This window comes from Alexandromys fortis, unplaced genomic scaffold (genome assembly GCF_014885135.2).
Source record: "Alexandromys fortis isolate MF-2015 unplaced genomic scaffold, M_Fortis_MF-2015_v1.1 scaffold_50, whole genome shotgun sequence".
Lineage (NCBI taxonomy): Eukaryota > Metazoa > Chordata > Mammalia > Rodentia > Cricetidae > Alexandromys > Alexandromys fortis.
Window position 1 is genome coordinate 11456746 of NW_026067932.1, and position 26882 is coordinate 11483627.

The 26882-nt window shown below is 45.0% G+C and overlaps 2 protein-coding genes across 6 annotated transcripts in view; one reads left to right on the forward strand and one right to left on the reverse strand.

The window, feature by feature from the left end:
- Window positions 1-1003: 1003 nt before the first annotated feature.
- Fbxo7 (F-box protein 7) lies at window positions 1004-18676 on the forward strand. Of its 5 annotated transcripts, none has more exons than XM_050145741.1 (9): window positions 1004-1262; window positions 3449-3743; window positions 7621-7848; window positions 9613-9754; window positions 11921-12004; window positions 14318-14413; window positions 14628-14863; window positions 17106-17143; window positions 18052-18673. In XM_050145741.1, exons 1-9 carry the CDS (start codon window positions 1141-1143, stop codon window positions 18647-18649), a joined length of 1839 nt encoding a protein of 612 aa, XP_050001698.1. In that variant the 5' UTR covers window positions 1004-1140; the 3' UTR covers window positions 18650-18673. The 5 variants fall into 5 exon arrangements, with proteins under 5 accessions (XP_050001698.1, XP_050001700.1, XP_050001701.1 ...); XM_050145743.1 differs by having other exon boundaries at window positions 1014-1262; window positions 14628-14804; window positions 18052-18637; XM_050145744.1 differs by having other exon boundaries at window positions 1114-1262; window positions 3601-3743; window positions 18052-18664.
- A 4613-nt stretch (window positions 18677-23289) lies between these two features.
- Syn3 (synapsin III) overlaps window positions 23290-26882 on the reverse strand; it is a 389669-nt gene continuing 386076 nt past the window's right edge. Inside the window, exon 13 of the mRNA XM_050145613.1 lies at window positions 23290-26191. Coding sequence (XP_050001570.1) covers window positions 26059-26191 — 133 coding nt within the window. The 3' untranslated portion in view covers window positions 23290-26058. The remainder of the gene's footprint in view (window positions 26192-26882) is intronic.

Below are 26882 nucleotides of genomic sequence, written 5' to 3' on the forward strand. Positions count from 1 at the left end.
TCTTAAACAATAAAGACTGTATTGCGTAAAAAAAAAAAAAAAACCTTCTTAAACAACAACAACAACAAAATGGTTGCAAGTGGTCATAATAACCCTCTGAAACAAAGACATGATTGCAAGTCCTGGCACAGGCAGTATAGAACCAGTTATAGTTACGGTTACAGGTAGGGACATATCCTAATCCTCGAGAAACAGAGATTTAATCATAAACAAGAATGAGCCTAGTTTGTCTTTACTATAAGATGGCTTTCAGACCTAAGATGGAGGCAGGTTGGTTTACCAGGATTTGCCCTGGGAGTGAAGAGCTATACTGTTGATGTGAGTTTGAATGCTCTGGGAGAAACCGAAGACGTAGGCTCAGTTCAAATTTATATTAAATGAATGTGTTCTTGGGGCTAGTAGGACGGCAGCCATAGAGCTAAAACAGCCTGTGTGTGGAAAGGGGGTAAAGGTGGGATTTTAAAACTGACGTCAGAAAGGTGGGCATTACTATCATTCATGGAACTTACAGCTGGGCGGGAAAATTGTTTTACTTCCCCCAGTTTGTCTTACTTTCCCACTATATAGTAATAAAAAGACCACAGCTATAAGCAAGTTTTACAGAAACAAAGGCAGCTGCTAATAACACCTCACAGCCCATTATCCTATTCTTATCTCACCTGAAGGCCACTAAGGTCGCCCAGACACTCAGACCCAAAGGTCAAAGGTCCTTAAGGGATGCCAGCTTCCATGCTAAGGTTCTTTAGACAGCACAGGAAACCTGTGTCAGGTTTGAGCGCTCTAAAGACTGGGATAGAGCAGTTCATTTCGGGGCCTGCAAAAACACAGCGCCACCAGGTTAGAACTGGCAGTCAGGTCCTCGCACAGTGGGCAGCGGTCCTTGCAGAGATCCTGCAAGCAGGGAAGCGCACAGGTTATCGACGCGCCTAAGCGACTCAGCGCCTGCGCCGTGGGCATCTCGCCCCCAGGGGGCGCCGTCGTGCGCCGAGCCACCGATGGGAAGGAAGCGAAGGCGCTCGGCGCTCCGCTCGCGTACTGGGCAGTAGGGGGCGTAGTCGAGAGCGAGCGAGGCGAACGCTTTCGGTTTCTCCTCCGCTCCGGTAGCCGCTGCCGCCGCCCGAGGCTGGCGGTCCTGTCGCCATGAAGCTGCGCGTGCGGCTTCAGAAGCGGACCCAGCCGCTGGAGGTGCCGGAGCCGGAGCCGACGCTCGGCCATCTGCGCGCGCACCTCCGCCAGAGTCTGCTGCCCACGTGGGGGTTCAGGTGAGCGGGGTCCCCGATCGCGGGCCTCGGGGACAGAGGGGGGGGGAGGACGCGCCCGGCGGTCACGTGAGGTCGCCTGCCGGGTCACCTGTGACTGTGGCGCTCGGCTGCTGGCTGGGTGCTCGCGGGGTTCCAGCTCAGGGAGACCATGGCCCAGCCTCCCCGGGCTGCCGCTGTCGTCCCCGGTGAGTGTCACTTCCGGGTTTGCGGGTTACCGGAAAGGCGGGAAGCGCTAGCTGCGGTCGGGAGTGGGGAGCCTGCGTTACACCCTCCCGATGAGAACCGACGGAGCTTGAATTCAGTGGCTAAATTGGAAAAGCATCGCGCCTGAAGTGATGAACTTCTTGCACCCTAGGCCGCTGTCCTTAGTGCCACTGCTTAGGGCAACAGTAACTAAAAGCATTGCTGAGCTTGCCTGTGCCAGACTGCTGTAACTTTCTCACTACAACATTTTAGGAAGTACGCGTGCTTCTAAAATAGAGACATGACCCCAGAAAGCTTTCAGTTTGGTGGCAAGTTGAAAAAGGATTAAGTTCTATTTCTGGTTTTTGGTATTGCCGATGAAGCTTCTGTTTTCTGAAGTTATTTTCAGGTCACAGAAAGTGAAGTATATGAACGACTCACTTCAAGTGGTGAGTTAGAAATTTGAACTCGGGAATAAAATGTTTTAAAAAGATAAACTCTGGCCCCTTCCGTTAATTGACATTTTTAATAGCCTTTCACTTTATTTGTAGGGACCTGAGTAAAAAGAAGTCCTAGACGGATTTCTCGTCCTCTCACCTCGCTCCCCCACCCCAGATTAAGATCTTGTTAGATTAAAAGTGAGCCTGAGCTCTGGCTATTCCTAGCACTCAGAAGGCATAGGCAAGGGGATCTCTTTGAATTCAACACTGTGTGGTCTACATAGCAAGTTCCAGACCAGCCAGGGTTACATAGTGAGACCCCATCAAATAAAATAAAATGAAAATAATGTTAGCCCAAACATTAAAGAGCCATTTTTCACATTAAAAGGATTAAACAACATATTGTCGTATTTCCACATAATGATGACTTACACTACATCCTGGTGTAAAACTGAGTGTTTTATGTGTTGATAACGGTTACCCCTCCACACATGTTGAGACTCCTATGTTTAAGGTATTTATAAATTGTATCACTCTTCAGTTAAGTAGAAAAGCTGTGAAACCCAAGAGCCACACCCAGCTAGTTTCTCTTTCAGGCTTGTTTTCAAAGTTGAGGTTGATTAGTTGGATGGAATTTAGGCCTGGGCAGATTGTGAAAGTAAATTCATTCCTTTGAAATTTTGTTTATTTGGGGAACAAAAGGGAAGCTTTCGTTTGTGTCCATATGATAGAAGTGTATTCCTGTAGAACATTTTCTAATTAAGCAGACCAAAGATTGATATAAAATAGACTTTGTAAAGTTTGGATTTCTGCAGTGGCACTTTTTGGGTGAAATGTACCCTGTCAGCCCCATAACTTCAGAAAATAAGACCTTGAAAACGCTTTAGAAAAGCAGGAGGGAAAACTGGCATTTCTGTGAAGCAGACTGTTTCTTATGTTTTCTACAAAATGATTGTTTGGGGAGTTTTTCCCTTTCTCTTCCAAAATGGTGCTTTCAAGGGCAGCTGGCAGATGTTCAACTTTCTGTTTATCAGAGCATTTGCAGGCAGCAGCGGAGCGGCTTATTGTCTAAGGAGGGGGAATGGTCTTGACTCCAGTAGTGTCTCATAGGTGTGTGTAAGAAAAAAGAACCGGGCTGGGGAGTTGCTAACGCACAGCTGCCAAGCCTAACACCCTGAGTTTGAATTCCCAGCTCAAGTAAAGCTGGAAGTAAAGCTGTGGATTAAATTGATTTGTTAGGTTTGGGAAGCACTTCAACTTCAAAGCTGTTGAAATACTGAAAATTGCATTCTTTAGAATAGATGAAAATGTAGGTTAATGATAAATACTACATACCTACCCCTGGCTAAATTTATAGAAACCCATTTTTATTATTATTATTAAACTTGTTAGAAACCTATGACCTGGGCATTAGATGAGAAGAACAAGGAATTTAATCCCCTGCTTTTATTATTATTATTAGTGCTTTTGGGTACATAGCATGTAGTTTAGTGTATTCCAAATGTATTGTTTGGAATAGTGGAGTAGGTAGCTCTTACTGTGCTCATCCATCTTTCTTGGCAGTTCTGATACCCGATTTGCAATTACATTGAACAACAAGGATGCCCTCACCAGAGATGAAGAAACCTTGGCTTCATATGGGATTGTTTCTGGGGACTTGATATGTTTGGTTCTTGAAGATGACTTGCCGGCACCTAACTTACCTTCATCTACAGATTCAGAACCTTCCTCACTCCAGAATACTGACCAACCTTCTCAGGCTGCCAGCTCATGTCAGGCTAGCATCCCCGATGAACGGCGGAGCGACTCTTCCCATGCACAGGCCACCCAGTTTGATGCCTGGAATGATGACAGTGTGGTGGGTATTAAAGATGAAGCAGAGTAGTTGATCAGATATATTGACACTCCAGAGGAATCCTACAGCAGTCAGGATGATTAGAATCAGTAAATTATAGACTGTGCCCTTTCTGAACATTTTCTTTTTAACTGCTAAATGTCTGGACTGATTTTATGCTGACATTCTAACATGCATGGTTTTGTAGTTTTGCTCAGATGTTCCTTTAGATCGTGTATCACGTGATGTCTGATGTTTGTGTGTTTATGATCCCTAACTTACCAGTTTGGACACTCACTAATTGTATGTATATACAGTCCAGGTATTTCCAAACGATTGGCTGGACTTTTCGATGGTTATCACAGACTGTCTAACACCACTTTGGAAATAAGATGCACCATTAGGCCTGTCCTCCACATAGAGACACCCTGCTTTGCCCCTAAGTAGGACCCCTGATATTCTGTGCCTTTTGACTTCTTTTTGTTGTTGATGATGGTTTTGTGAGACAAGGTTTCTCTGTGTAACAGCCCTGGCTGTCCTAGAACTCAATATATAGGTCAGGCTGGCCTTGAACTCACAGAGAGCCACCTGCCTCTGCTTCCCAAGTGCTGGGATTAAAGGTGTGCACTACCATAGGCCGACTTTGGACTTCTTATAACACAGGCTGCCAGTCTGTGTTCTTCTCTTTTTAAGGTCTGCTTCTTACATCTTTATTATGTCATACTCTTGCTCTTCAGTAGCTCTGTGTCTGAGATGAAAATATATCTAGTCCAGTCATGTTATTTCACAGAAGAGAAAGCCCCTTATCGTCCCATACCCAGGCTTTCCGAAAGTTGTCCTACCCTGCCTCTCCACGGCTAGTTTCTGTTCTTTCCCGTCAGTGATTGTCTCTCGCTGGTACTGAGTCCTGATAATTGCTTGCTAGCATCAAGTCTACAACCTGCTGACCTCGTGACCAGCGATGTGGCCCGGTGCCTTTGCTGCTCCTCCTTTTCCTGTTTGTACTTCTGTATTCCAATAGTCCAGTGATTTTTTTTAAAGCATTCATCAATGATCTGTATAACTTTGTAAGTTCCTTATTATTTTTTCCTTTTAATATTTTGTATAAAGTGATTCTTTTTTAAATTAAAATTTTTAAAGGTTTTTTGAGACAGGGTTTCTCTGTATAACAGCCCTAACAGTTCTGAAACTTGCTTGTAGGCCTTGAACAAAACACTTCTTTAATACTAACACATGTACCATTCTTAACTGTTTTATGTGTATATTCTTTTTATGTATATATTTCCTTTGCAAGCCTTAAACACTGAATCATGATATTAAGAATAAGCAGATATTCTGAATAGATGGTTGTTAAGATATTTAATAGATTGATAAATTGTGAAAATAATTTCCTGATACAAGAATTTTAATTTGTCCTTTAAATCATTCTTGTGTCTCTTGTTTGTTTCTGCTTCAGAGGGTAGTGTATAGAATTATTAAAGATATCTGTCTGACTGCATACTTAAAAAAACCAGACTCTTTTAAAGATAAGACCTAGAGAGAAGAGCCTGTTCCCTTGACTTGATGTGCTCTAAAAATCCTCCAGTAAGATGGAGTTTTACAGTGTATGTAATACTTTGTTAATTTTTCTTTGGAAAATTTTGAGACGCTACTGTACCACAAGGTAGTGATCCAGTTCTAAGAGCATACTGTTTGTCTGTGAGGTTTTTATGGGGTGGCTATGAGACCTTAGCAGGGACACTGAGCTTGGAGCCCTTGACTCTACGTAATGTGCTAGTTCAGTATAGAAGGGAGCTGTGGAAAAGAAAAACCAGAGGAGAGGGGTTCTGCTTGTGACTACATGTAAGTTAGTTTTCTTTCATTGCACGTGGGAATTACCTTTAGTGACAGCAAGGGATTAACCTGTACAGACCCGAGAGAAGTTCTGCCGCGGTTTAGCCAGCTGTTTGCTTTGTGAGTGGCCTGTGGCAAGACTGTTTGGAGATGATGCTCAGCTGTTCTCTTCTCACACGAGATGATAAACACTCATATCAGAACAGCTCAGCAGATGCCCGTGCTTCTTGGACTTAGGAATAAGGTTAGATAAGCCCCCAGTGGGTGTGGAGTTAGCCGCTTAGGGTAATGCTTCTTAAAGATCTCCACATCTGTTTTATTCCATGCTACTGGCTGAAGTAGGAATAATGGGGGAAAAGTTAAGAGATTGTTTTCATAATTTAGCTTGATAGATTCTTTCTAATATGGTGATTTCTGTTCAGAGAAAATCATGGAAATGTTTATGCAGTAGCATCTTTTATATAGTGTGAGTTATCATAGCCTTTAAAATTTAATTTAATTAAATTTTTTTTGAGATGGATCTAGTCATATAGCTCAGGCTGACCTTGAACTCTGAGTTATCCAGCCTCAACATCCCAAGTGCAGGAGTTGTAGGTGTGTGCCACCATGCCTGGCTGTGGTTTGCATTTTAACAAGTTTGATGTTTTTGCAGCCATTAGGTTTCAGCTCTGCTGATTTTGAAAGAGTAAGTGTCAGCTCTGGCTTGATTGCAGTCCCTCAGCTTTGGTTTATGCTGTATAGCTTTAAATTCCCCTGCTACTCCTTCTTCTGGAGGTACAACCCTAAAAAGAGACTTGCTTTGTATTAAAAGTTGAGCACAAACTAGGAAACAAGCTTTCTGAATGAAATCAGTGTAGCAACGTAGCTTTACTAAAGCCTGTTTCACATCTAAAAGCCCTTAATGGTGAATCTGAGGACGTGGGTTCATTTCAGACTTTTATCAGCTGGTGATCTCAGCGAGTTACTGTTTTTTCTGAGTTACAACTGTAGTATCTATAAACAGGCATTGTCCTCCCTTGCTCAGGTTATATGATCTTGTAAGGCAAGAGAAACATGAAATTGTTATCTTTCCGCAGTTGTTCCACAGACGTTACTAAATGTGGCAGGTACCAGATGGATGCCTTGGGTAGTTTTGTACTTTACACAAACTTACAGTCATGGAGGGATGCAGATGTGCGAAATGAAGGCTAGCAGCACAGTGTGGCAGGTGCAGTGATATAGGCCGTGGCATCCCTTGGGTCTGCTGAAGTGGGAATGCTGCAGCGGGTAGGGAAGGGTTGGTAGTGAACAGATGGAGAGCCAGGGAACAGGTAATGGGGGGGCCTTATATGCCTAGGCATTTGGACTTAAACTTGTTCTGTGAATCTGTAGTAAGTGTAGCAGAGCTGCTAAGTGAAGAAGGACAGTGCGTTTGGGTTAGAAGTTTTGGGACTTTTCTGAGGTTAATGCTGGGTCCTGTGAATGTAGGTTCAGTTACACAGACATAGCTGCAGTATTTCCTCACTAGACTGAACTGACTTTCCCCTAAGAGCATATCATGGACACAGTCTTACGGTACAGTTGTGGGAAATGTCGTCTGTCTTGAGGTAGTCCTGGTACGTTTTAAACTGGGGCATAAGACATGATTGGATTCTCAATTTCCAGGGAAACTGGCAGGAGTGTATGGTGTATATGAGACAAGGGGGTGGGGGGAGTCAGGCACTTTGAGGGGTGCTGTTCCTTGAAGTCGGGACACATAGAGGGGGTCTGAAGCACCTGTAGCATAGGAAGCACAGCTTTAGAGAAATGATAGTAGTTGGAGCTGTGAAGACACCACATTTAGGTACTGTTTTGCAAGTGTGAAGACTTAGAGATGAGTTCCAGGTTTCTAGCCTGTCAGCACAGAGGGAGTTAAGGATCCAGGATGGGGGTGCAGGCTGCAGTCTCCTTTATTCTACAAGAACTTCCTTAAGATGGTGCCTTTTCCTGAACCTCATGCTGTGCTTTGGTTTTGAGCACTATTTGCTTAGTTTAGGATATAGAATATCCTGTGTAAAATTAATGAATTTATTATTGCCATCCTTTTTAGGAAGGGCCTAGTCAAAATGTTGAGGCTGTGTCAATTGAGGATGCCATGGATATGGAAGAGGATTCTGGTTTCCATCCATTGGAACCAATGCTGTGCAGTGAAGTGGAGGATGGCCAGGTGCCACATTCACTGGAGACTCTGTACCAGTCAGCTGGCTGCTCCAGCATCAGTGATGCCTTGGTAGTGCTGGTTCATCTCCTCATGCTCGAGTCGGGCTACATACCTCAGGTAAGCCCAACCCAGGTGCCTTGTGAGGTCTCCCTGGACACCTGAGTCGGTCTTGTGGAGGTCCTCCTTTCTTTATTAAAGTGGTTGGTTGTTGAATGTAAAATGCCAGGCACAGGAAGGTTGTCATAGGTACTCTGTAAATATGCCCTTTCCCTTTTCAGCCTTCATTTCCTTTGTTAGCATTTAGTATCGCAGAAGTAATGGTCACTGGCTTTAAAAAAGACAAAGGTTTATATATGCTAATATTCAGATAAAATGAGGTGGTGTGGACCGAGTACGACTAAATGCTGACTAAGAGGCTGTTTCATGTTAATGGCTTTGTGCTGTGGTTGCTTATTTCATTCAGCATGTGTTTGCTAAGCATCTGCTCGTGCCAGTGGTTTTTTCTCCCTGTTTCAGGTCTTTGTTCTCAAGTTACCTTTAGTCTGAGAATAGACAAGAATATAGACCATTATAGTCTATCATGTAAGAGTCCCAGGGATGCTCAGAGAACAGTTAGCACTAAGCAAAACTTAGGATCTTGTCAGAGTGCAGGTTCTGCACTGGAAAACTAGGATGGAGCGGAGCCTTTTGCATCTCCTGCTAGCCCCTGTACTCCTGTCCTGTATACATTCCCTGGGGACCACGTGGTGGGCTACAAAGTTAAAAACTAGATCATTGTATGCCTGTGCCAGAAACTAACACACCAGATACTGTCCTTGTCCTCAGAGTTCTCAAATGGGTAAGGAAGACAAGAGGAATACCACATACTAAATAACAGTGTAAACCGATGAAAAGCCTAACAATGTGCAGTGACAGAAGTGTGAACAGTGTTAGTAAATAGCAGTGTTTTCCGAAATGGGCTGTGTGAAAGAAGTGACACTCAACCCGGGATAGTGAATAATGGCATGGCTTTGCTCGACAGAATTATGAGCCTTGGAACAGAAAAACTAATCCTTTTTTCTATGATAATATTTTATCTTTTAAAACAAATTTTTATAGAAAAATATTAAAGCATATTATTCTCCGATAGTAGCAGTATTAATGATGTGCACATTCTGTTAAGGAGGCTGTGCATCTTTTTAAAAACGTGTGGGATGATGTGTGTATGTGGGGCGTGTGCATATTGTACTGCATGTGTGTGATGTGTGTTTGTGGGGTGTGTGCATACCATACTGCATGTGTGTGATGTGTGCATGTGGGGCGTGTGCATATTGTACTGCATGTGTTGTGTGTGCATGTCATACTGCATGTGTGTGGTGTGTGCATGTGGGGCATGTGCATACCATACTGCATGTGTGATGTGTGCATGTGGGGCGTGTGCATATCGTACTGCATGTGTGATATGTGCATGTGGGGCGTGTGCATATCATACTGCATGTGTGTGGTGTGCCTATGGGGCATGTGCATATTGTACTGCATGTGTGTGGTGTGTGCCTATGGGGCATGTGCATATTGTACTGCATGTGTGTGGTGTGTGCCTGTGGGGCATGTGCATATCATACTGCATGTGTGTAGTATGTGCATGTAGGGCGTGTGCATACCATACTGCATGTGTGGCATGTGAGAGCCTAGTTCCGAGGAGCTGGTTTTCCACTTTTACCTTTATGTGGGTTCCACAGCTCAAACCTGGGTATCAGGCTTCTGTGCAAGCACTGTGCCTGCTGAGCCGTATCAGTGGTCCATGGGGGCTCTAAAGCTTGGTAAGATAGAGGTGTTTCTGATTTCCAGGTTTTTTAGTACAGCACCTTTTAAAATAATTTTTCCTTTCATTTCATTCCTCAGGGCACTGAAGCCAAAGCAGCATCAATGCCTGAGAAGTGGAAGTCAAGTGGTGTGTACAAGCTGCAGTACACACACCCTCTCTGTGAGGAGGGAGCTGCTGTGCTCACCTGTGTGCCTTTGGAAAGCCTCATCATTATAAATGGTAATGCAGCCCTGCAGTCATGCTTGCTGGCTTATGAATTACATACATCGTGTCTTTTAGATGTCTTATAACTGCATTAGTGACTGACTGCCAAGAAATAGTTACGGGTCATTCACAACTTAACTCCTCTACCACTGGTGACGTGCCTGGAAGGAAAATGTGAGGTTGATGTTGGTTTAGGACACCACCCTTTACTCTTGTGCTGGCCCCCTTTCTTTTAAAACATTTATTTGTTGTGTTTTTACCTGCATGAGTCTGTAACACATGCAGGCAGTACCTTCAGAAGTCAAAAGAGGGCATCAGATTCCCTGGAACTAGAGTTGCAGATGGCTGTTAGCTGCTGTGTGGGTGCTGGGAATTGAACCAGGCTCCTCTGGAAGAACAGTCAGTGCCTGTAGCTAACTGCTGAGCCACCTCCCCAGTCCCAACCCTTCCTTTCAATGTCTGTCTTGAATCCTTCATTCTGTGAGAGCTGTGATGATAAGAATGAAATGAGTGTATAAACTATAAGGAGGGCTTTTTGTGCACGTCTGTGAATTCTTTTTATCTAAGTCTTGATCTGGGTTTATGAGATCTGAGGTTCCTGTTTATCCAGTTAGGCATCTCTGTGACTGTCAATACACAGACATGCTGCTGAGAATTTTGAGGCCTGAGTACATGCATAACTTAGCTGCCCGTCCTCAGAACATGCCCTGAATAAATAACCTCATTTTAGTTGAGATGTCACACAGGCCCTTCCTAACCACCGCTGGTCTCTCTGGAATGTTCTCAAGGTCTCACATATCGGAGATCCAATTGGGTGACCATGTTCTTATATTTCGATTTTTGTTTTATTTTTTATATTTTTGAAATTGGGTCTTAGGTTGCCCAAACTGGCCTTCAACTTCTGTTCATTCAGGATTGTGTGAGGACCACTCCACCGGGCAAACACTGTTTAGCTTTTGAGTTATCTTTTCGGCTACTTAGAATGTAATGTTTGTATAACAGGTTATATTGCTCTGCTGCCCCAGGTCAACAGCGTTCCGTGTCCTGCAGCTGCTTGCTTTTGCTGAGGTGGTGTAAGGTAGAGTCCCTGACCAACAGCAAACTTACCTGTTTTGTTTATTGAGGTTCTGTGTTAGAAAATAAGCTTTCTGCTGAAATTTGTTTTGGAAGCTAACATGGCATTTTTTATTTTAGAAGTAGATATTTCTCTTCGGTGCCTCAGCATTTCAGCTTTAACAGCTGGTGGTCCTGCACATTTGTCAGGATGTGAGTGTGATGGCATGAAGGCCGAGTGACGTCTCTGTCAGCTCTTCACTGGTAGCTTATAGAGCGTGTAGTGTGCGTTCTGTGCTCAGAGCGGCATTAATTTCTGATTTATGGAAATATTCCAACTTGGAAGATGGACGTTACCAAACATAAATAGCACATGTGAGGTGGTTGGTCTGACCTCAGTTTCATAGAAAGGTACTGATGAGAGCATCTCATCCCCTCTCTTCACCAAATATTTTGATGATTTCTTAATTTCTGCTGTTGTACTCTTTAATTCTTTACAGATCAGTGACTCGCAGGCTCTCTCAGTCACTGGTCATCCAGGCTCAAGTCTTTGAAAAGGGGCAGTGTCTCTAAACCTTCCATCCAGGGCTTGACTTGGTGCGCACGTGCACTAGGCCATCACTAGCTCTTTCATGAGCTGAGATGAAGTGCGCCTTTGTACACAGAACTGAACTTGAACCCTCTGGTGATGTCAAGAATATTGGTCTTTGGGTCTAGACAGCGACAGTGCTGTGAAAACTGGAAGGATCCTGTTAATGAACAGGATTGGCTGTTGCCAAGGGTTAAGAAGAAATGAATGGTGCTTTAGTGACTTCACTGAAAATAATGGCCTTCTGTGCTGGCCTGCCTCCTGTTGACCTGTTGCAGACCTGTCGATAACTAGTAAGCCACTGTTGGTGGTGCTGAGCGGACTGTGTGTGAAGATGCTCACTGTAGTCTCTGAAGGTAGTGTGGAATGCTGATTTCTTCATGGCAGGTTTAGACTTCTGACCTTGCTTAGAGTGGAAGAATGTGCTCAGAACAGTCTGTGTGGAATAGTCTGTCTTTAGTCTACAGAGGCGAGGAAATGAAGGCCTGCACTACAAAGGGAAGTGACAGATGCTTTATCATCTTTTCTTTTATTTACAGCTACAGTAAAAATCAGTGGTGGGATTAAAAACGCGAAGTCAGTGCAGCTGCAGCCAAGATCCTACGTGTGTGAAGTGGAACCAGGTGATGTAACCACGACTTAACTTTGGAAGGAAGCTTTGGGAGGCACTAAAAACACAGAGCCCAAAAGATTATGTTGAAAAGGATGGCCATTTCTAAATGAGATTAGAGCAAATACCAAAACAATGTTGCTTCTAAGGATTCAGATGGGTAGGGCTTAGGGGTGTAGCTCACTGGTAGAGCAGTTGCCTAGCGTATACAAGGCCCTGGGCACTACTCTGCACCACAGATACAAAGGAAAGAAAGAAGAAGGTTTATTACAATCTGAAGAATTTGTTTCTTTATTATAATTCTTCTGGTCTTTGAATACAAAACTGTGTTTATGGCATTAGAGGTTCCCTCCTAGTTTCTTGTGTTAACCCTTGGAGATCTTTCTCCTGTTGTGTAACTGACACAGAGAAGATCTATGTTTCATGCAAGTAATTCAGTGTGGCTTTGTTATTGAATATTAATGGAAAAAACCTGCTTTAATATTTTTACTATAAACTTGACATAAATGCTACTTTTTAATGAGATTAGAATTTTCCTAAAATTGGGATTGCAAGTATGGCTTTGCTTATATTCCATAAAATTATTAATAGATGCAAAAAAGTCCAATTTCTCTGTTCACTGTTTCTGGTTAAACCTTAACTGAGAGACCAGGTGGTCAACAGGAGTGGTGGGTGGAGAGGAAAGAATGGATCTTTCTTTCTGTTTTGTGCTGAGCACGTCCCATCCCTGTAGTCTGGGAGGCCGATGGAGGAAGAGGAGTACGGCGTGTTCTTTAGCCCTGGCTGATGCACACCAGGATGGTGGCTTTAGCCCAGTCTCTGGTCAGCCTGTCACTTCCTTTACTGCCGCTCCTCTGTGGGCTGTCGCCCCCTTGTCCTCCGCCATACAGTCACGCTTTCCTGTGAAGTTTTAGTACCGCACACACACTCCGTCCTTAAATACTGTAGTCCTTTCGATTCTACACTTGGGTTCAAATTAGTACTCTCCAAGAACCAATTTTTGCTACCATTGGGATGATCTTGTCGCTACCGAGAATGAATTGAGAATGTGCGCTGGAGTCACGAGTGTGTAAGTGCGCGTTCTATCAGATCAGAGAGCTTAAACGTTCCTCAGCACGGTTTATCCCCACCCTAGGGAGGACCTTGCAGTATTTCATACCCCAAGCACAGGCTTTATGCTCAGATTACAGATAAGGAAATAGTTCCTGAGAGGGCTAAATCATTTCAGTAGCCGAGACCTAAGTAGTAGAGGAAATCAGGATCGGAGTAGATTGTCTGACCCTGAAGTTTTTAAAAATCTAAGCTTATCTAGGGGTCTAGCTCAGATTACTGTTCTTGATCTGTTAAATATGAAACAAAGAAGCAAAAGGGAGGGAGAAAGTTTGTTTCTCTGGAAAAGTTTATAGACTTCAGTGAAGTACTTTTGTTAGGTAGGCATATGTGTTCATGTTGGCAAGTCATTTTTATTTTGTTGTAGCTCCTAAGTTTAGACCCCTGTCACAGGCTTTTTCCTTTGAGCCACCAACCAACCAGCTACCAAATCATGACACAGAGACTTATTATTTGTTATGAATGCTTGGCCTCATGTTAACTCTTAATCTGTTTCTCTTTATGTTTTGCCTGGGGTTTTTAACGTTTCTTTCTGTATATTCTACTTTTATGCTTCTTGTGATCTTTAATTAGATTACATTGATGAGTGTTTCTGTTTTTATGCCAGTGCCATGAGGTTTTTATTATTATAGCTCTGTAGTACAACTTGAAATAAGGGATAGTGAGACCTCCACCACTTCTTTTATTGTTCAGGATTGGTTTTTTGTTTGTTTGTTTTTGAGACAGTCTTTCTCTGTCTCAAAGCCCTAGCTGTCCTGGAACCAGCTCTGTAGGTCAGGCTGGGGCCTGGTACTCAGAGAGATCCTCCTGCCTCTGCCTCCTCAGTGCTGGGATTAAAGGTTCAGGATTGTTTTAGCTGTCTTGGGTTTTTTGTTGTTTGCTTGTTTTTGGTTTTTCCATATGAAGTTGAGAATTGTTCTTGCAAGGTCTGTAAATAATCGTGTTGGGATTTTGTATTGCATTGAATCTATAGATTGCTTTTAGTAGGATGGCCATTTTCACTATGTTAATTCTACTGAGATTTGCTGGTGATCCGTGTGACGTCACCTATTAATGTTTGCACCTGAGATGGGCTGGTCAGCTGTGTGCTGTCTTCTAAGGATTCCAATTTCCTTTATCTGTGGGGGAGTTACTCCTGAAAGTTTAATACTTGGATCTTGTTTGACACCACTTCAGGGTTTTGTGTTTTGACTTGTACTTTGTAAAAACACTCCAGGGGAAAGTGCAGCCAAAGTGTACAAAGATCTTAAGAAGCTCTCTCGACTCTTCAAAGACCAGCTGGTATACCCTCTTCTGGCCTTCACACGACAAGGTGAGAGATGGGGGTCACAGGAGGGAGAGGGTAGAAGGGGAGTGGAGAAAAATGTATAGCTCAATAAAAACATAAAAAGTACAGTTTCAGATAAAGCTGATGATCAAGACCTATCACCTTCTGAGAGAGAGGCAGTGACAGCTTTTGATGAGCATGTGGGGAAACCTCGATGTTCTGTACTCAGTAACTCCCATCGCTGCTGTTCCCCATCTAGTACTGAACCTTCCAGATGTATTTGGACTGGTCGTCCTTCCGCTGGAGCTGAAACTCCGCATCTTCCGACTCTTGGATGTTCTGTCTGTCCTGGCTTTGTCTGCTGTCTGTCATGACCTCCAGATTGCATCAAACGACCCTCTGCTGTGGCGGTGTTTGTATCTGCGGGATTTTCGAGGTGATTTACGTAACGACGTGTTGATGGGAGAAAGGCTCTTTATCACCGCGGTTGCCATGGTATTGCTCAGCTGGCTAAAGTTTTTAAGTAGAGTTTTTCCCCAGCTGTTCTGTTTATCTTCAGCTTGTTAAAGGGGTAGCTTTTGAGAGAAGACGCTCTGGCTTCCTAATGTTGGCCTGTGCCACAGATACTCTCTCTACTCCTTTTTTTCATATTTTCTGCAATACAACCCTTTAGCCCCAGTAAATTTATGTTAGGATACAAAATAGAAGACAGGTTTATTCCATCTGAAAGAGCATTTTCAGTCTCTGACTTAGAATAAACTGCACTTCTACACACTGCCTTACGGGACCAGGGTCAGCTTACAGCTGCTCACCTTTGGGGGACCAGGGTCAGCTCACAGCTGCTCACCTTTGGGGGACCAGGGTCAGCTCACAGCTGCTCACCTTTGGGGGACCAGGGTCAGCTCACAGCTGCTCACCTTTGGGGGACCAGGGTCAGCTCACAGCTGCTCACCTTTGGAATGCTGTTCTGGCTCTTTGTTTGTAGTGGTCACATTTGTGACTGAATGGTCATTGCAGCAGTGGTGAGACATTAGATCTTGTCCACCAGGATTTCCAGGTCAAGGCCAGAAAGAGCCTGACTGTGAGCTTCTCTTCTGCCAGTACTGACTTGTTAGTGTTTGAAGCTGTTGTTTTGAATGTAGGGTGGTCGTGAAGTTGACTTAATGGGTCAGTTCACAAGGAACACCACCACCAAGGTAGAAAAAGAGAAGTGAGCTACATCAAGTAGTATTTACTTGCTATGTGGTTTCTGCCAAAAGCATTTTAATGAACATGAATGTGTTGTTAACATACTACCTTAGCCGTGGAAATCTGGTGCGTAGACCCCCCACTCCTCCTGACAGAATGTCATAGAGTCATTTAGATTCTTGAACTTTAAGAAGTGAGTGAACTAGATCCTTCCTTTTCTTTTTGGATCTTAAAGTCTTCATTTGACTTTGCTTAAAGCCCTTAGAAGTAAAACTTGAAGTGTTCCTTTGTGACAGTAGGCAGCAAGTGTGGTAACCAAAGAAATCACAGTTAATAGGAAGCACAGGGCCGGGGGTGTGGATCAGTAGGTGGAGTGCTTGCCTAGCATGTACTAGGCCCTGGGTTCCATCCCCAGCGGTGCATAATCCAGGAATGGTGGGCATGTCTGTAATCCCAGCATGTGGGAGGCTAAAGGCAAGAAGGTTTCTGTAATTCAAAGTTGGTCTGAGTTACCAAGTAAAACCTTATCTTAAAAAGAAAAAAAATCAGATGAACAAGTAGTTAAAAGACACAGTGATCTACATGGAACAGGTGACAAGGAAAGCTGACTACGGAGTAAAGTCACCTGCGTGTTTGACTATGGTATGAAGTCACGTGAGAGGAGCAGATGCCCGCTCACCTGCGCATTTAACTGCTGTTGGTCTGTGGTTCGTTCCTGACTGTGGTGTGCCATTGTATGGGAGTAGAGCAATGGTTCTCAGCCTTCCTAACACTGTGACCCTTTAACACAGTTGCCTGTGTTGTGGTGACCCCCAACTATAAAGTTATTTTCGTTGCTACTTCATAACTGTAATTGGCTACTGTTATGAATCATAATGTAAATATCTGTGTTTTCCAGTGGTCTTAGGTAACCCCTGTGAAAGGGTCATTCAACCCCCAATGGCTGCCATAAGTAGAAAACTCCTGGGCTAGAGAGCTTCCCTAAACTTCCAAGCTAGATAATAAGTTGTAGAGAAGCCATGGGCAGGTTTTTCCTGAACTCCTCATTGGACTTGAAGTTGACTGATTTTTTTCCCCTCATTTCATATATTTTAAGTACATTTAAAACAGTTCTGTGTGTTATTGTCACACTCTTGGTAGTGAAGCCTTGTAGAGACTGGCGGGAAGGAAGGACATACCCACTACAGAAGAAGGCCTGGTCAGTTAGACTTCAGTAATGAATGTGGACTGTAATATATTTACTTAAGAGAGGCTGCCAAGCTGGGCCGATACTCCAGACATGGCTTAGGGGCAGCTGGCACAGCTGCATGGGTCTGCAGCCTGCAGCAGAAGACATTTATGGAAGAATGAGTGGCTGTCCGCAGTGTCCCGAGTCATCTCTGCCCGAACTCATCGGGTAGTGCACAAAGCAGTGGTGAGCAGCTGACTGATGCACACTAGTGAGTGCAGTGCATGTGTCCAGATGCCTCCTGTTCCTCCTCACTTGGTGGGCAGGCAATACTGGATGCATGAAGTGGTTTTAATTCTTTTTCTTTTCTTTGCTTTGCAGATGGTACTGTCAGAGGTCCAGACACAGATTGGAAAGAAGTAGGTATTTTTAAATATGAAGACTAATAATGTTTATGACTCAAATAAATGAGTCACTAGGGAAAGGTGTCTTTTCACTTTTAATGTGATGTGATGAAATCAATTTAAATTTATTGTTAAATATTGCTACTGAAAATGTTTTCAATTTTAGGCTTAGTCCTTGTTTTCTTGGAACGACAAAGAAAAGTCTTAATAGTTTTTCACTGAAATAGGAAACAGGCTTACTTTTTTTTTTTTTCCCCACAAAAATAATTCTGGCTGGGCAGTGGAAGCAAACGCCTTTAATCCCAGCACTTGGGAATCAGGTGGCGGATCTTTGTGAATTTGAGGCCAGCCTGGTCTACAAAGCGAGTTCCAGGAACAGAGAAAAGCCTGTCTTGAAAAATAAAACAAAAAAATCTGTCATTGTTGTGTTTAGGAAATCTAAAGCTGTTAGATAGCATGGTACCTTGTGAAAAGAATAAGAGACAAGGTATTTTTTGTTTTGTTTTGCTTTTTGTTTTTCGAGACAGGGTTTCTCTGTAGCTTTGGAGCCTGTCCTAGAATTAGCTCTTATAGACCAGGCTGGCCTCGAACTCACATAGATCAGCCTGCCTCTGTCTCCCAAGTGCTGGGATTAAAGGCGAGCCACCATCGCCCAGTTAAGAGACAAGGTTTATTTGCAGATTTCGATTGTAAAAACCATTGCTAGGCCTGATAAAAAACTATTTGGGATGAAGGACTAAAGAAAACAATTGAATGAAAGTCCTCAGATGCTTGCTGAGTACACAGAACTGTTCTTGAGTGTGTGTCCTGCCCTTTAACAGATCCTCTTATTTATGTTAAATGGAAATCCACCAGGGATGAGAAACATGAAATCGCCTGTGGTAGCTGACCACTCACATGTCTCCCCTCCCTTTTTTCTACAGCTGTACAGAAAGAGGCACATACAAAGAAAAGAGGCTCAGAGAATGCGGCACGCAATGTTCCTGCCATCGTCCTCCCATTCTGTCCCATTCTGTCCCATTCCTGTCTACCCCAGGGTCACTTTTCCCCCTTCACTGCTTCCTCCAGGAATCATTGGCGGTGAATATGACGCAAGACCGATCCTGCCCAGTGTTGGGGACCCCGCCGGCTCACTCATCCCAAGGCCAGGGGAGATACCTAACCCATTTCAGCCGCTCAGACCACGATTTGATCCTATTGGCCCACTTCCAGGACCTGACCCCCTCTTCCCAGGAAGAGGTGGCCCCAACAACAGATTTCCCTTCAGACCCAGCAGGGGTCGACCGGCTGACAGCAGGCAACCATACCTGTGACCAATTTGGAGGCTTTGTTTCCTTGGACGGTGACCTTGGCTGTCAGTTTCTGGTTGTGGCACCAAGGACAAGGTTACTCAGAGCCGGGGTGACTTTGGGAAGATTGACTGCTGGTCCCTGCTCTGGAATCACCTCTGGGTTGGAGCTTGTGGTACTGATTATATTCTGTGCTAGATTAATAAAAGTAAAAATTATATGGTGGTCTTGACTTTTGTTAAAGATACATATAGTAGTCAAACCTTATTCATACTGCTAATTTTTATATTTGAAAATTATCGGGGTGCTTCTGAGTGTGAGGAGGTGATTTATTACAGGTGGTATCTGTTTTGTAGAGGTGTCAGTTGAGTGAAAGCTGAGCTTACACATCCTAATAAAAGCTGAACTAGTTTGCTTGAACTACCATTTCCCTTTGAGCAGCTTTTCTGGATTCTGTGAGGAACTTCTAAAGCTCTGAAGGCCATTGGGTTGGTACAGACTTGTTCCCAACTAGGATTTCCCTGTTGTGTTTGGTATCTGAGATCCTGGGTCTTGACAGCAGAGTTCTGCAGGCACTTTTACTGGAAGAATATTGTGCTTTTAAGACTTGAAATACTCAAAAATCAACATTTATTTATTCTACAAGAAAAGGCCCAAACACAAATGACTTTCACAAATAACTATAGGAACATGCTATAGTGACAAATTTAAATCGAACTGCTGCACAGGAATAAAATGCCATTCGCATCTGCAGGAAATAGGACCAGTGCCACTGTCTTCTGATTTTAAAAACCTGTTTTGCATATTAGGAAATGGCTTAGAATGTATGCTGCAGGAATATTAGTCCTGTGTTCAAGTGAGACTTTGCTACACATGTGTTTCGAGTCTTTGCATCACAGTGAAGAAAATTCAGTCTGCTATTTCTATAAGCTACGTGATCTTTAATGAAGAGGATCTGGGCTGCTTAGGTTTCTGTGTTCTATAGGACAGTCTTCTTAATGCCCACCGAATATCATAGGCTTCATTTGGGTATGGTTGAAAGGGTCACCATGAAGATTCCACTTCAAAACATGTCTTTGTAGCTAGACGTTGTTGCCCATGTAGTGTGTGTGCACGTGTGGCATGGGAAACGGAAGACCAGAGCACCAAATACAAGTTTTCAGAACACAGCCATTTTCAGATAGGCCTGGGAGCCCCTGACGGTGCCGGTCCACCCTCACTCAACTTGACTGGCAGATGTTGCAAGTTTGAGTTTAAGATGCTGAAAGAGTGCTCTAAATCTAAACGTTGGCACCTCTCAAAAATTCTTATTAAAGAGTCCTCAAAGCATTTTCTCTTGACTAGCAGCTAATTTTATATTTAGAAGCTTAGAAAATCTTGCATCCTTGTCTTTAGGCTGTGAGCTTTTGTGTATTGCTGATAACATAATGGGTGGAATCCTGACTTGGCAGCGGCTTCTTCGCTCTGTGGCTTTGTGATGTCATCTCCATGCATTGTAACGGGAGCAGGGCAGCCTAGAAGCCTCTCGCGAGTGCTTGAGAATGGTGCAGCTCCAGTGAGTTGGCTTGCAGTAGCCTTCCATCTTTCTTGGCCCCTAAGTTCTCCTATAGTCACCCTTTAGTAATGGGAGCTTCTCCTCCCCATACCACTATAAACAGAAAATGCCCATTGAGCATGGCTGGTAACTCAGTCCGGGCAAGAACCCTTTCCAACTAGTGACTCCCTGTGTAAAATCCTGAATTCTCTAGCTCTTTCCTTCTCAGTTACCGAGGCCACTGTTTAACTTGATGTTTCCTTAATTCTTAACCAGTCGAACCAGATACTCCTCCCTTTCCTTCTGTTCAGAGTTGGTTCCCAGGTCTGTTTTCCTCCTACTCTGCTGATTTGAGCCTTGGAGAAGAGCTGGGCAGGTGCTCTGCTGTGCCCTAGTGCGGGCAAGGCTCTGTCAATACTTTGCACAGAAGAGATTATTGCAGTGTGCTAGGCAAGTCATGGAAAGATGTTTGTAAACATTTGTCTCCCTTGGCCTGCGGGAACTCTGCTCTACTTGTCTCTGCTTCCCCAGTGTTGAGATTACAAGTGCTCACCACCTGCCCAGCTTTTCAGCGTGGGTCGGGCTTGCACTGCAAACACTTGATTGACTGAACTGTATCTCTCCAGCCCCTAAGGACTTAATTCAAGCTGACTTCTTGTTTAATCTACTGGGAATCCCAAGTGAGTTCTAACACTTGTTTCTGAAGTAAAGTGCTTGAGTGTAAGAGGTGTTAACTCGAGTCTTCTTGAGACTCAATGAAAAGTCTAGGCGTTTTTGTTTTTTCCCTCTGGGTCTACTAGTTAGATCTGATTATGAAGGCTGAGTGTGCATGTTTCTTCAATCTCAGCTCGTGTTCTAGGGAACACAAGAGAGCATCTGTGTCCTTTATGCTCTGCGCTTGACAAAGGACCAATCAGCCTTGCTTGTTGCCCAACCTTCCCCTTTGTCTTCACTGCAGCCCAAAGTGCTGCTGCTTATGAAACTTTAAATATTAAAACAGTTTAATCAGCTGCTAAGGTCTAGGACCCAGTTTAGTTGTATCAGCCAGCGTGGCTCTGGGATAAACTAGAGATACACGTGCAAGGGTTCTCACAGTGAATGGGCTGGTCCCTGTGACAGTAATGCTACCACTTGTATGTGCAAAGCTTGCTTAATCAACACCTGTGACTCAGCTGCAGCCACTCACACTTCTGCGGACACAAAATGAACCGCTAAGCTATAACAAAGGATGAGGTATTGACTGGCTTGTTGCTGGGAGCTGGTATACCCTGTCCGAGGACTTGTTTACAAAGCTGAGCTATGTTTGGTTGGTACAGTCCACACGGCTCTCATGTAGAGAGCCACTTTCTTTCCTTTGCTACATGTGTGCCAGCAGTATGGTCCTGGATGCCCACTGCCACCTCTTGTGACCCACGCTGACCTTGGCAACTCTCAGGCCTCCAGGAAGTTGTGTACCCTAGGAATATGCTCCCCAGGGGCTAGCATCTCCCTCTCATTCTATCTGTTACCCTTCCTGTCTAGATGCAGTGCAGAGGAGGTCTTTGGGGATGGTGGGAGGGGAGAAAGAATCTCCAATCTTAATCTGTCATGTACATGTCACTGATTTCCTAACTTTGTAGGAGAGTCACTTGAGAGTCCTGAACACCTAACTTGTCACTGAACTGCACCCAGTCCTGTGCCAGATCCCAGGTGCTCAGCCAGCTTGCTGCTTTTGGGTGCGTCACAGATATTCACAAGAGAAATTCTCGGAGCAGCGGCTACTGTGTGACATGGAGTTTTTAGCTGATTTTTTTTCTTTTTTTCTTTTTTTTCTTCTTTTATATGAGTGTGAAGAACCTGCCACTCTAGATATTCCAGGAATAGAGTCAAGTGCATCCTAGAAGTGAATACAGCAGCCAGGAGGCCTTGGAGGGGGGGTCATCTGGTCCTGGTGACAGGCAGGTCTGGAGGAAGCGTGCCGTGGCTGTTTTGAGGTGTTCTTTGGGGCTGTGTTTGGAAGTCCCTGATCACTGTATGTAAACTGAATGGGTCTTTGTTGTGCTTCAGCTTCCTTAAGTCAGCATGGAGGGAAAATGCTCTTGTTTGGGTCAAAGTTGTAAAAGCAAAACCCAATTCATATAACCTTTCAGAATCTATTTACAGTGACTTCTCCCCTTTCCTTTTGCCCTTATCCACCTCTAAATGTCATAATTATTGAAGGATGCAGTTTTGGCAGCAACAAGTACTAGCTTACGGGTGAAAACAATCCACTGGAGAGAGATGTGGCCGACTGGGACCTATATATACCCTTGCCCTCTGTTTCCATTCCCAGGCCAGTTGGAAATCATTTGGAAGTGCTGGCTGCAGTCTAGTGTTACACCAGGGTCTGGCTAGACATACCGGCATGATGATAAAAATCAGAGTGTCCGGCCTGATGCAGATTTTGAAAGACATTTGTGTTACTGTAGTTGGGATCCTGGACGGATGCCATTGAATGCTGAGATGTTTTTAGGGGCAGAATCAAAGTGGGGACATTTTGGCCACATGGTCATTTATGGAGTTGCTAGTTCTGTCTAGCAAAGGGGCAGGTCCCTAGCAGGGCTGGCGACTGAGGCATATCCATGCCTGCCCTGCTTCAGAACCGCAGCCCAGCCTCAGGGGGCCTCCAGAACACCCAGAAGCGGATCCAGCCGTAGGTTCTGAGCGTTATCACTACACGTTCATACTCCTGTTGTCTGAAGCAAAGGTTCCTCTGCCTTTACACCTAGTTCTGTCCAGGGCCGACACTTTGAGAAACACCTTGCTCCCTGGTACCACTCCGTGTCTGCAGCTGTGTTTTATTATTGAGACATGGGTGAGGCTACTGTAGAGCGACGGCTGCCACAGGTGTTCCCCGTGTTCTTACCTGCCTAAAGCATGGCTTCTCCGTGATGTTATCTTAGCAGTACATCTCTCTTACCCTTTTCCAGAATGCAAGGCCACCTGTCAACACACTCACACACGTGTGAGGCTGTTAGACTATTACCAGCTGGGGCAGAGCTTTCTACAGGAGCAACTTCAGCTATCTTTGTCAGGAGCAAAGGGCCCAGGCCCCTTACTTCTGTGAGGATCTTGGACTAATTCCCTTCACATGGGCCTCGTGAGTGAGCCCTGGCTTCTCAAGGTCTGATATAGAACAGCGCTCGTACTGAAGCAAGCCATCAGGGAATGCTCTGAAATTAGGTAATGGGGTTTTAAGATGTTACCTTTCCTTTTTCCGTTCTTTCTCTCTTCTCTCCCTTCCTTTTTTTTTTTTTTTTTTTTTGATACAGGGTTTCTCTATGTAGCCCTAGCTTTCCTGGATCTTGTAGAGTCTGGCCTCGAACTCAGAGATCCACCTGCCTCTGCCTCTGGAGTGTTGGGATTAAAGGCATGCGCCACCATGCCTGGCAAGATGTTATATCTTAATGTGTTCATTTTGGTCATTAGCCAGGCACGTGTGTGTGTGTGTGTGTGTGTGTGTGTGTGTGTGTGTGTGTGAAGGAGGAGGGTGCTGAGGGACCTGAAAAGGGCACTCACATCTCTTGGGGTAGACAATCAGAAAGCCAACATCCATCGTCTTCTCTAGAACTCACTTTAACAGACTATCTTTAACATTCCTAGTCTTACCCGCCCCATCCTCCTTTCTACCTCACCTAGCGTTTTTCAGAGGTTCTAGAGAAAGATGCAAGAGCTAAATAAGAACAGAGGAGGAGCAGGAAGCAGAAGCAATATTCTGTGGATTCGTTGACTGACCTTTTTTTCTTCCTTTTGATAACCTACCTAAATCACGGCTGGGAGTACTGGCCTCAAGACCTCCTCTTCCCTCATCAGGGAGTGGGTGAGGGACAGGAGAATCTGCTGACTGTTGTGCCAAGTGTCTTTCCACGTTCTGGGTCATCCCCATCATCCTCGAGAAGAATTCTGGAAGCTTTTGCCAGCCTCATTCTGTGATCTGTGAGCAGTTGAGCAAAATGAGGGCGACGTGGGCAGGGTGGGTGTAGGCAAGCCCCAGGGACTGTCCTGCACACACTGAACTCACTGGAACTTAGGAATAAAAGAGGTTGGGCTTGGTTGGTACTGGGAAGTGCAGACCTCCAGCCGTCCGTGCCTCACTTCACACCATAGGGTATTTGATCCCGAGTCTAGTCAGTTCCAACTAGGCGAAGCCCTGCAGTCTACAGCTCCAAACTAAGGTCTCAGTGGTCTTTGGACCTTCACGATGTAGAATCACATCAGCTATTTATTCCTCCAAACCAAGGATGTGAAAAGAGGCCAAGGAGGGCTTCTGAAATAACCAGCGTGCTTGCTCTTGATAATGACTTATGATGGAGGGAGAAGGCGAGAAGGAAGAGGATGACCCTGAGAGCCAAATGGATCTCTGTAGCCAGGGCCAAAGCTGCCACTTTTGGTGCTCAGCTGATCCCTTTTGGAAACCAGATTGAAGGTGCAGTTCTGAAGAAATGCAGGGTTCTAAGTGAGCCAAGGCAGGAGAGGGTCTCTACCCTTGTCTTTGCTACTCCAGTCTGGGCTGGGAGGACTAAAAAAAATGATGAACGTTTGCTGGATGTGGTGGTTCATTCAGGAAATCTCAGCACTTGGGAGGCTGATAAAGCAGAAGAGTCACCATGATTTTGAGACTTGCTTGGGCTACATTCAGCCCAAGTTGCAGTATGAAACTCTGTTCCAAGAAAACAAGCAGAAAACTCCCCAGAGACCATAGTGGCTGCTTCTGTGTTCCTGGAGACCTGGAAAAACCTTAGATGATCACCAAGGCTATGCAGAACTTGAGCATAACCAGAAACTGCTCCAGTTAATAACCCTTCCCTCCCTTGCAGCGTGCAGGAAAGACACACCTCAGGTGGCTGAGGGCGCTGTGTAGATCTGCATGGCTGTGTTCTGATATCCTGGGTCGTCTCGGGGTCAGGATGCTGCTTCTGGCACCTACAGTGTTTCTAGCACCAGGTGCTTGGTGATGCGATCAGGGAGCAGTCTGGTGCAGGGGAAGGAGCATACGCGCACTGGAAGGGTAGTCAGGGCCGCTTTGCCTAGCTCTGCAGCCAACCATCTGAGTCATAATGGCCGAGACAAGGTTGGAGTGGAACTTTTTCTGGAAGAGATTCCAAAAGGCTTCAATGTGTGTCCTGTGTTCCACAAAGAGAAACACACGCACTGTTTCTGAAGGTTGTCCCACCAGACCTTTTGTAAACGCGGGGGCATTTACATTATTTACATTACTGACACCTTGTTCAGAGCAGGTAGAAAGCTGAACCACATAGAACCCCTCACGATGTCTTCTCATGCAACAGGGAGCTACCCACTCTCTCTGGGTTCCCACCTAACCTTAAGGAGGAAAAAGCAAATTCTGTGTGAGGTCAAAGAGACACAATCCCATGATCCTCTCCACAGGGGGCACAGGCTCTTCTCCTCTGGATTCCTGCTGTTGGCTCTAAGCCTGGGTAGCATTATGTGGGGTTTCCTCTACTCTGTTCTGAAAGGCCCCAGTTGTTGCATAGGGTCTAGCTTCTTTCTTTCGGCATCAAGATCCCTAGGAGGTCCAGCTGCGATGGGGCCTTTGTCAGCCTACTCCCAGCAAGGATGGCACTAGCTTGCTCCGGGTGTGTAGTAGGCTCCTAGGCTGGACTTCCCTATTTCTGTCTGCAAAAACACCATTAAAAAGTATTGCCTCTTGTGTTGCTGAGGTCCGACTACAATGTCTGCATTTGATGGAGGTAAGTCAAGGCTTCGAAGTGGGCCTCTGCCCAAAGGCAAGCAAAACACTAATAAGAATGCAAAACCAAGCCACACAGACATCTTAATGGGTACCGTCGGCAGGGGAGCAAGCATATGGTGGGTGTAGTAATGTCTTATCTGTCTAGAATGTCCACCCTAAGGAGCCCAGGGGCTCTCAAGGCTACTGCTCAGTCAGGCGGCAATGGAATGTCATGGTCAAGGAGGTGGGAATGCGCGCAGATCCTCAGTTCCTGGGTAAGAGGCATCTAGGAAGCATGTTTCCACCAGGAACCGAGGCTGAGAAGGAGGGAGCGAGAGAAAGTCTCCAGTCATTGAGTCTTCCTGTCCTCCTGCTCTCCAGCCCGAGGAGGAGGCGGCTAGTCAGAGAAGAGGCTGGCAAAGGACTTCCTCAGGTTGCGGATGGTCTCAGCCTTGGCCTCGTCTTCACTCGGGGTCCCTCGATGGGAGGCATCTGACGTACTGAGGCTGTTAGTCAGGGACTGAGATTTGCTGAAACAGAAAGCAAGAGTTTGGGGATGGTCATGGCTGGGACTCTCAAGGGAATGAGTCTGGGGCCAGCTGTAAAGTCATCAAAGGATGTTGAGACCTGAAATCAGGCATCACAGTGTATAGGATGTTAGCCTAGAATTTGCAAGGTGTGTGTGTGGGGGACGGGGTGTGAGTATCGCATTCTTAGGTCTAGAAATTGGGGTTTCCAGAGGCAAGTACGGCTTGGACAGACCTTCCAGCAAGAAGTAGGGATCACTCACAGCTTCCATTCTTTTCCCCCACCCCAGGCTGCTCTCTAATTTGTCAGCCATAGTGGGCCATACCAGGTTCTAGTTATTCTCAGAGGTCCCAGCGTTAGCTGAGAAACCAGCCAGTCCCTGTTCTAGATCCCCTGTCTCAGTTGAAGGATTTTCCAGATAGGAGAGGCCTGTGGTCCTGAACGTGAGCATTGCATTGATTGTTAATTGATATAGGAAGGCCTGGTCATTGTAATAGTAGCACTATTCCCTGGACAGGTGGCTTTGGGCTATGTGAGCAAGCTAGCTAAGCAGGAGTCAGTGAGCAAGTCAGATGACAGTATTATCCCATAGTTTCTACTTCAAGTTCCAGTCTGAGTTCATTTCCTGATTTCTCTCAGTGATGAACTGACCTGGAAGCTGAAGCAAATCCTTTCATCTCCTAAGTTGTTTAG

Coding starts and splice junctions, on each gene's coding strand:
- Fbxo7 (XM_050145741.1), top strand. CDS start 1,141: ATGAAGCTGCGCGTGCGGCTTCAGAAGCGGACCCAGCCGCTGGAGGTG. Junction 14,414..14,627: donor TCTGGCCTTCACACGACAAG/GTGAGAGATGGG, acceptor TTCCCCATCTAG/TACTGAACCTTCCAGATGTA. Junction 17,144..18,051: donor CAGACACAGATTGGAAAGAA/GTAGGTATTTTT, acceptor TTTTTTCTACAG/CTGTACAGAAAGAGGCACAT.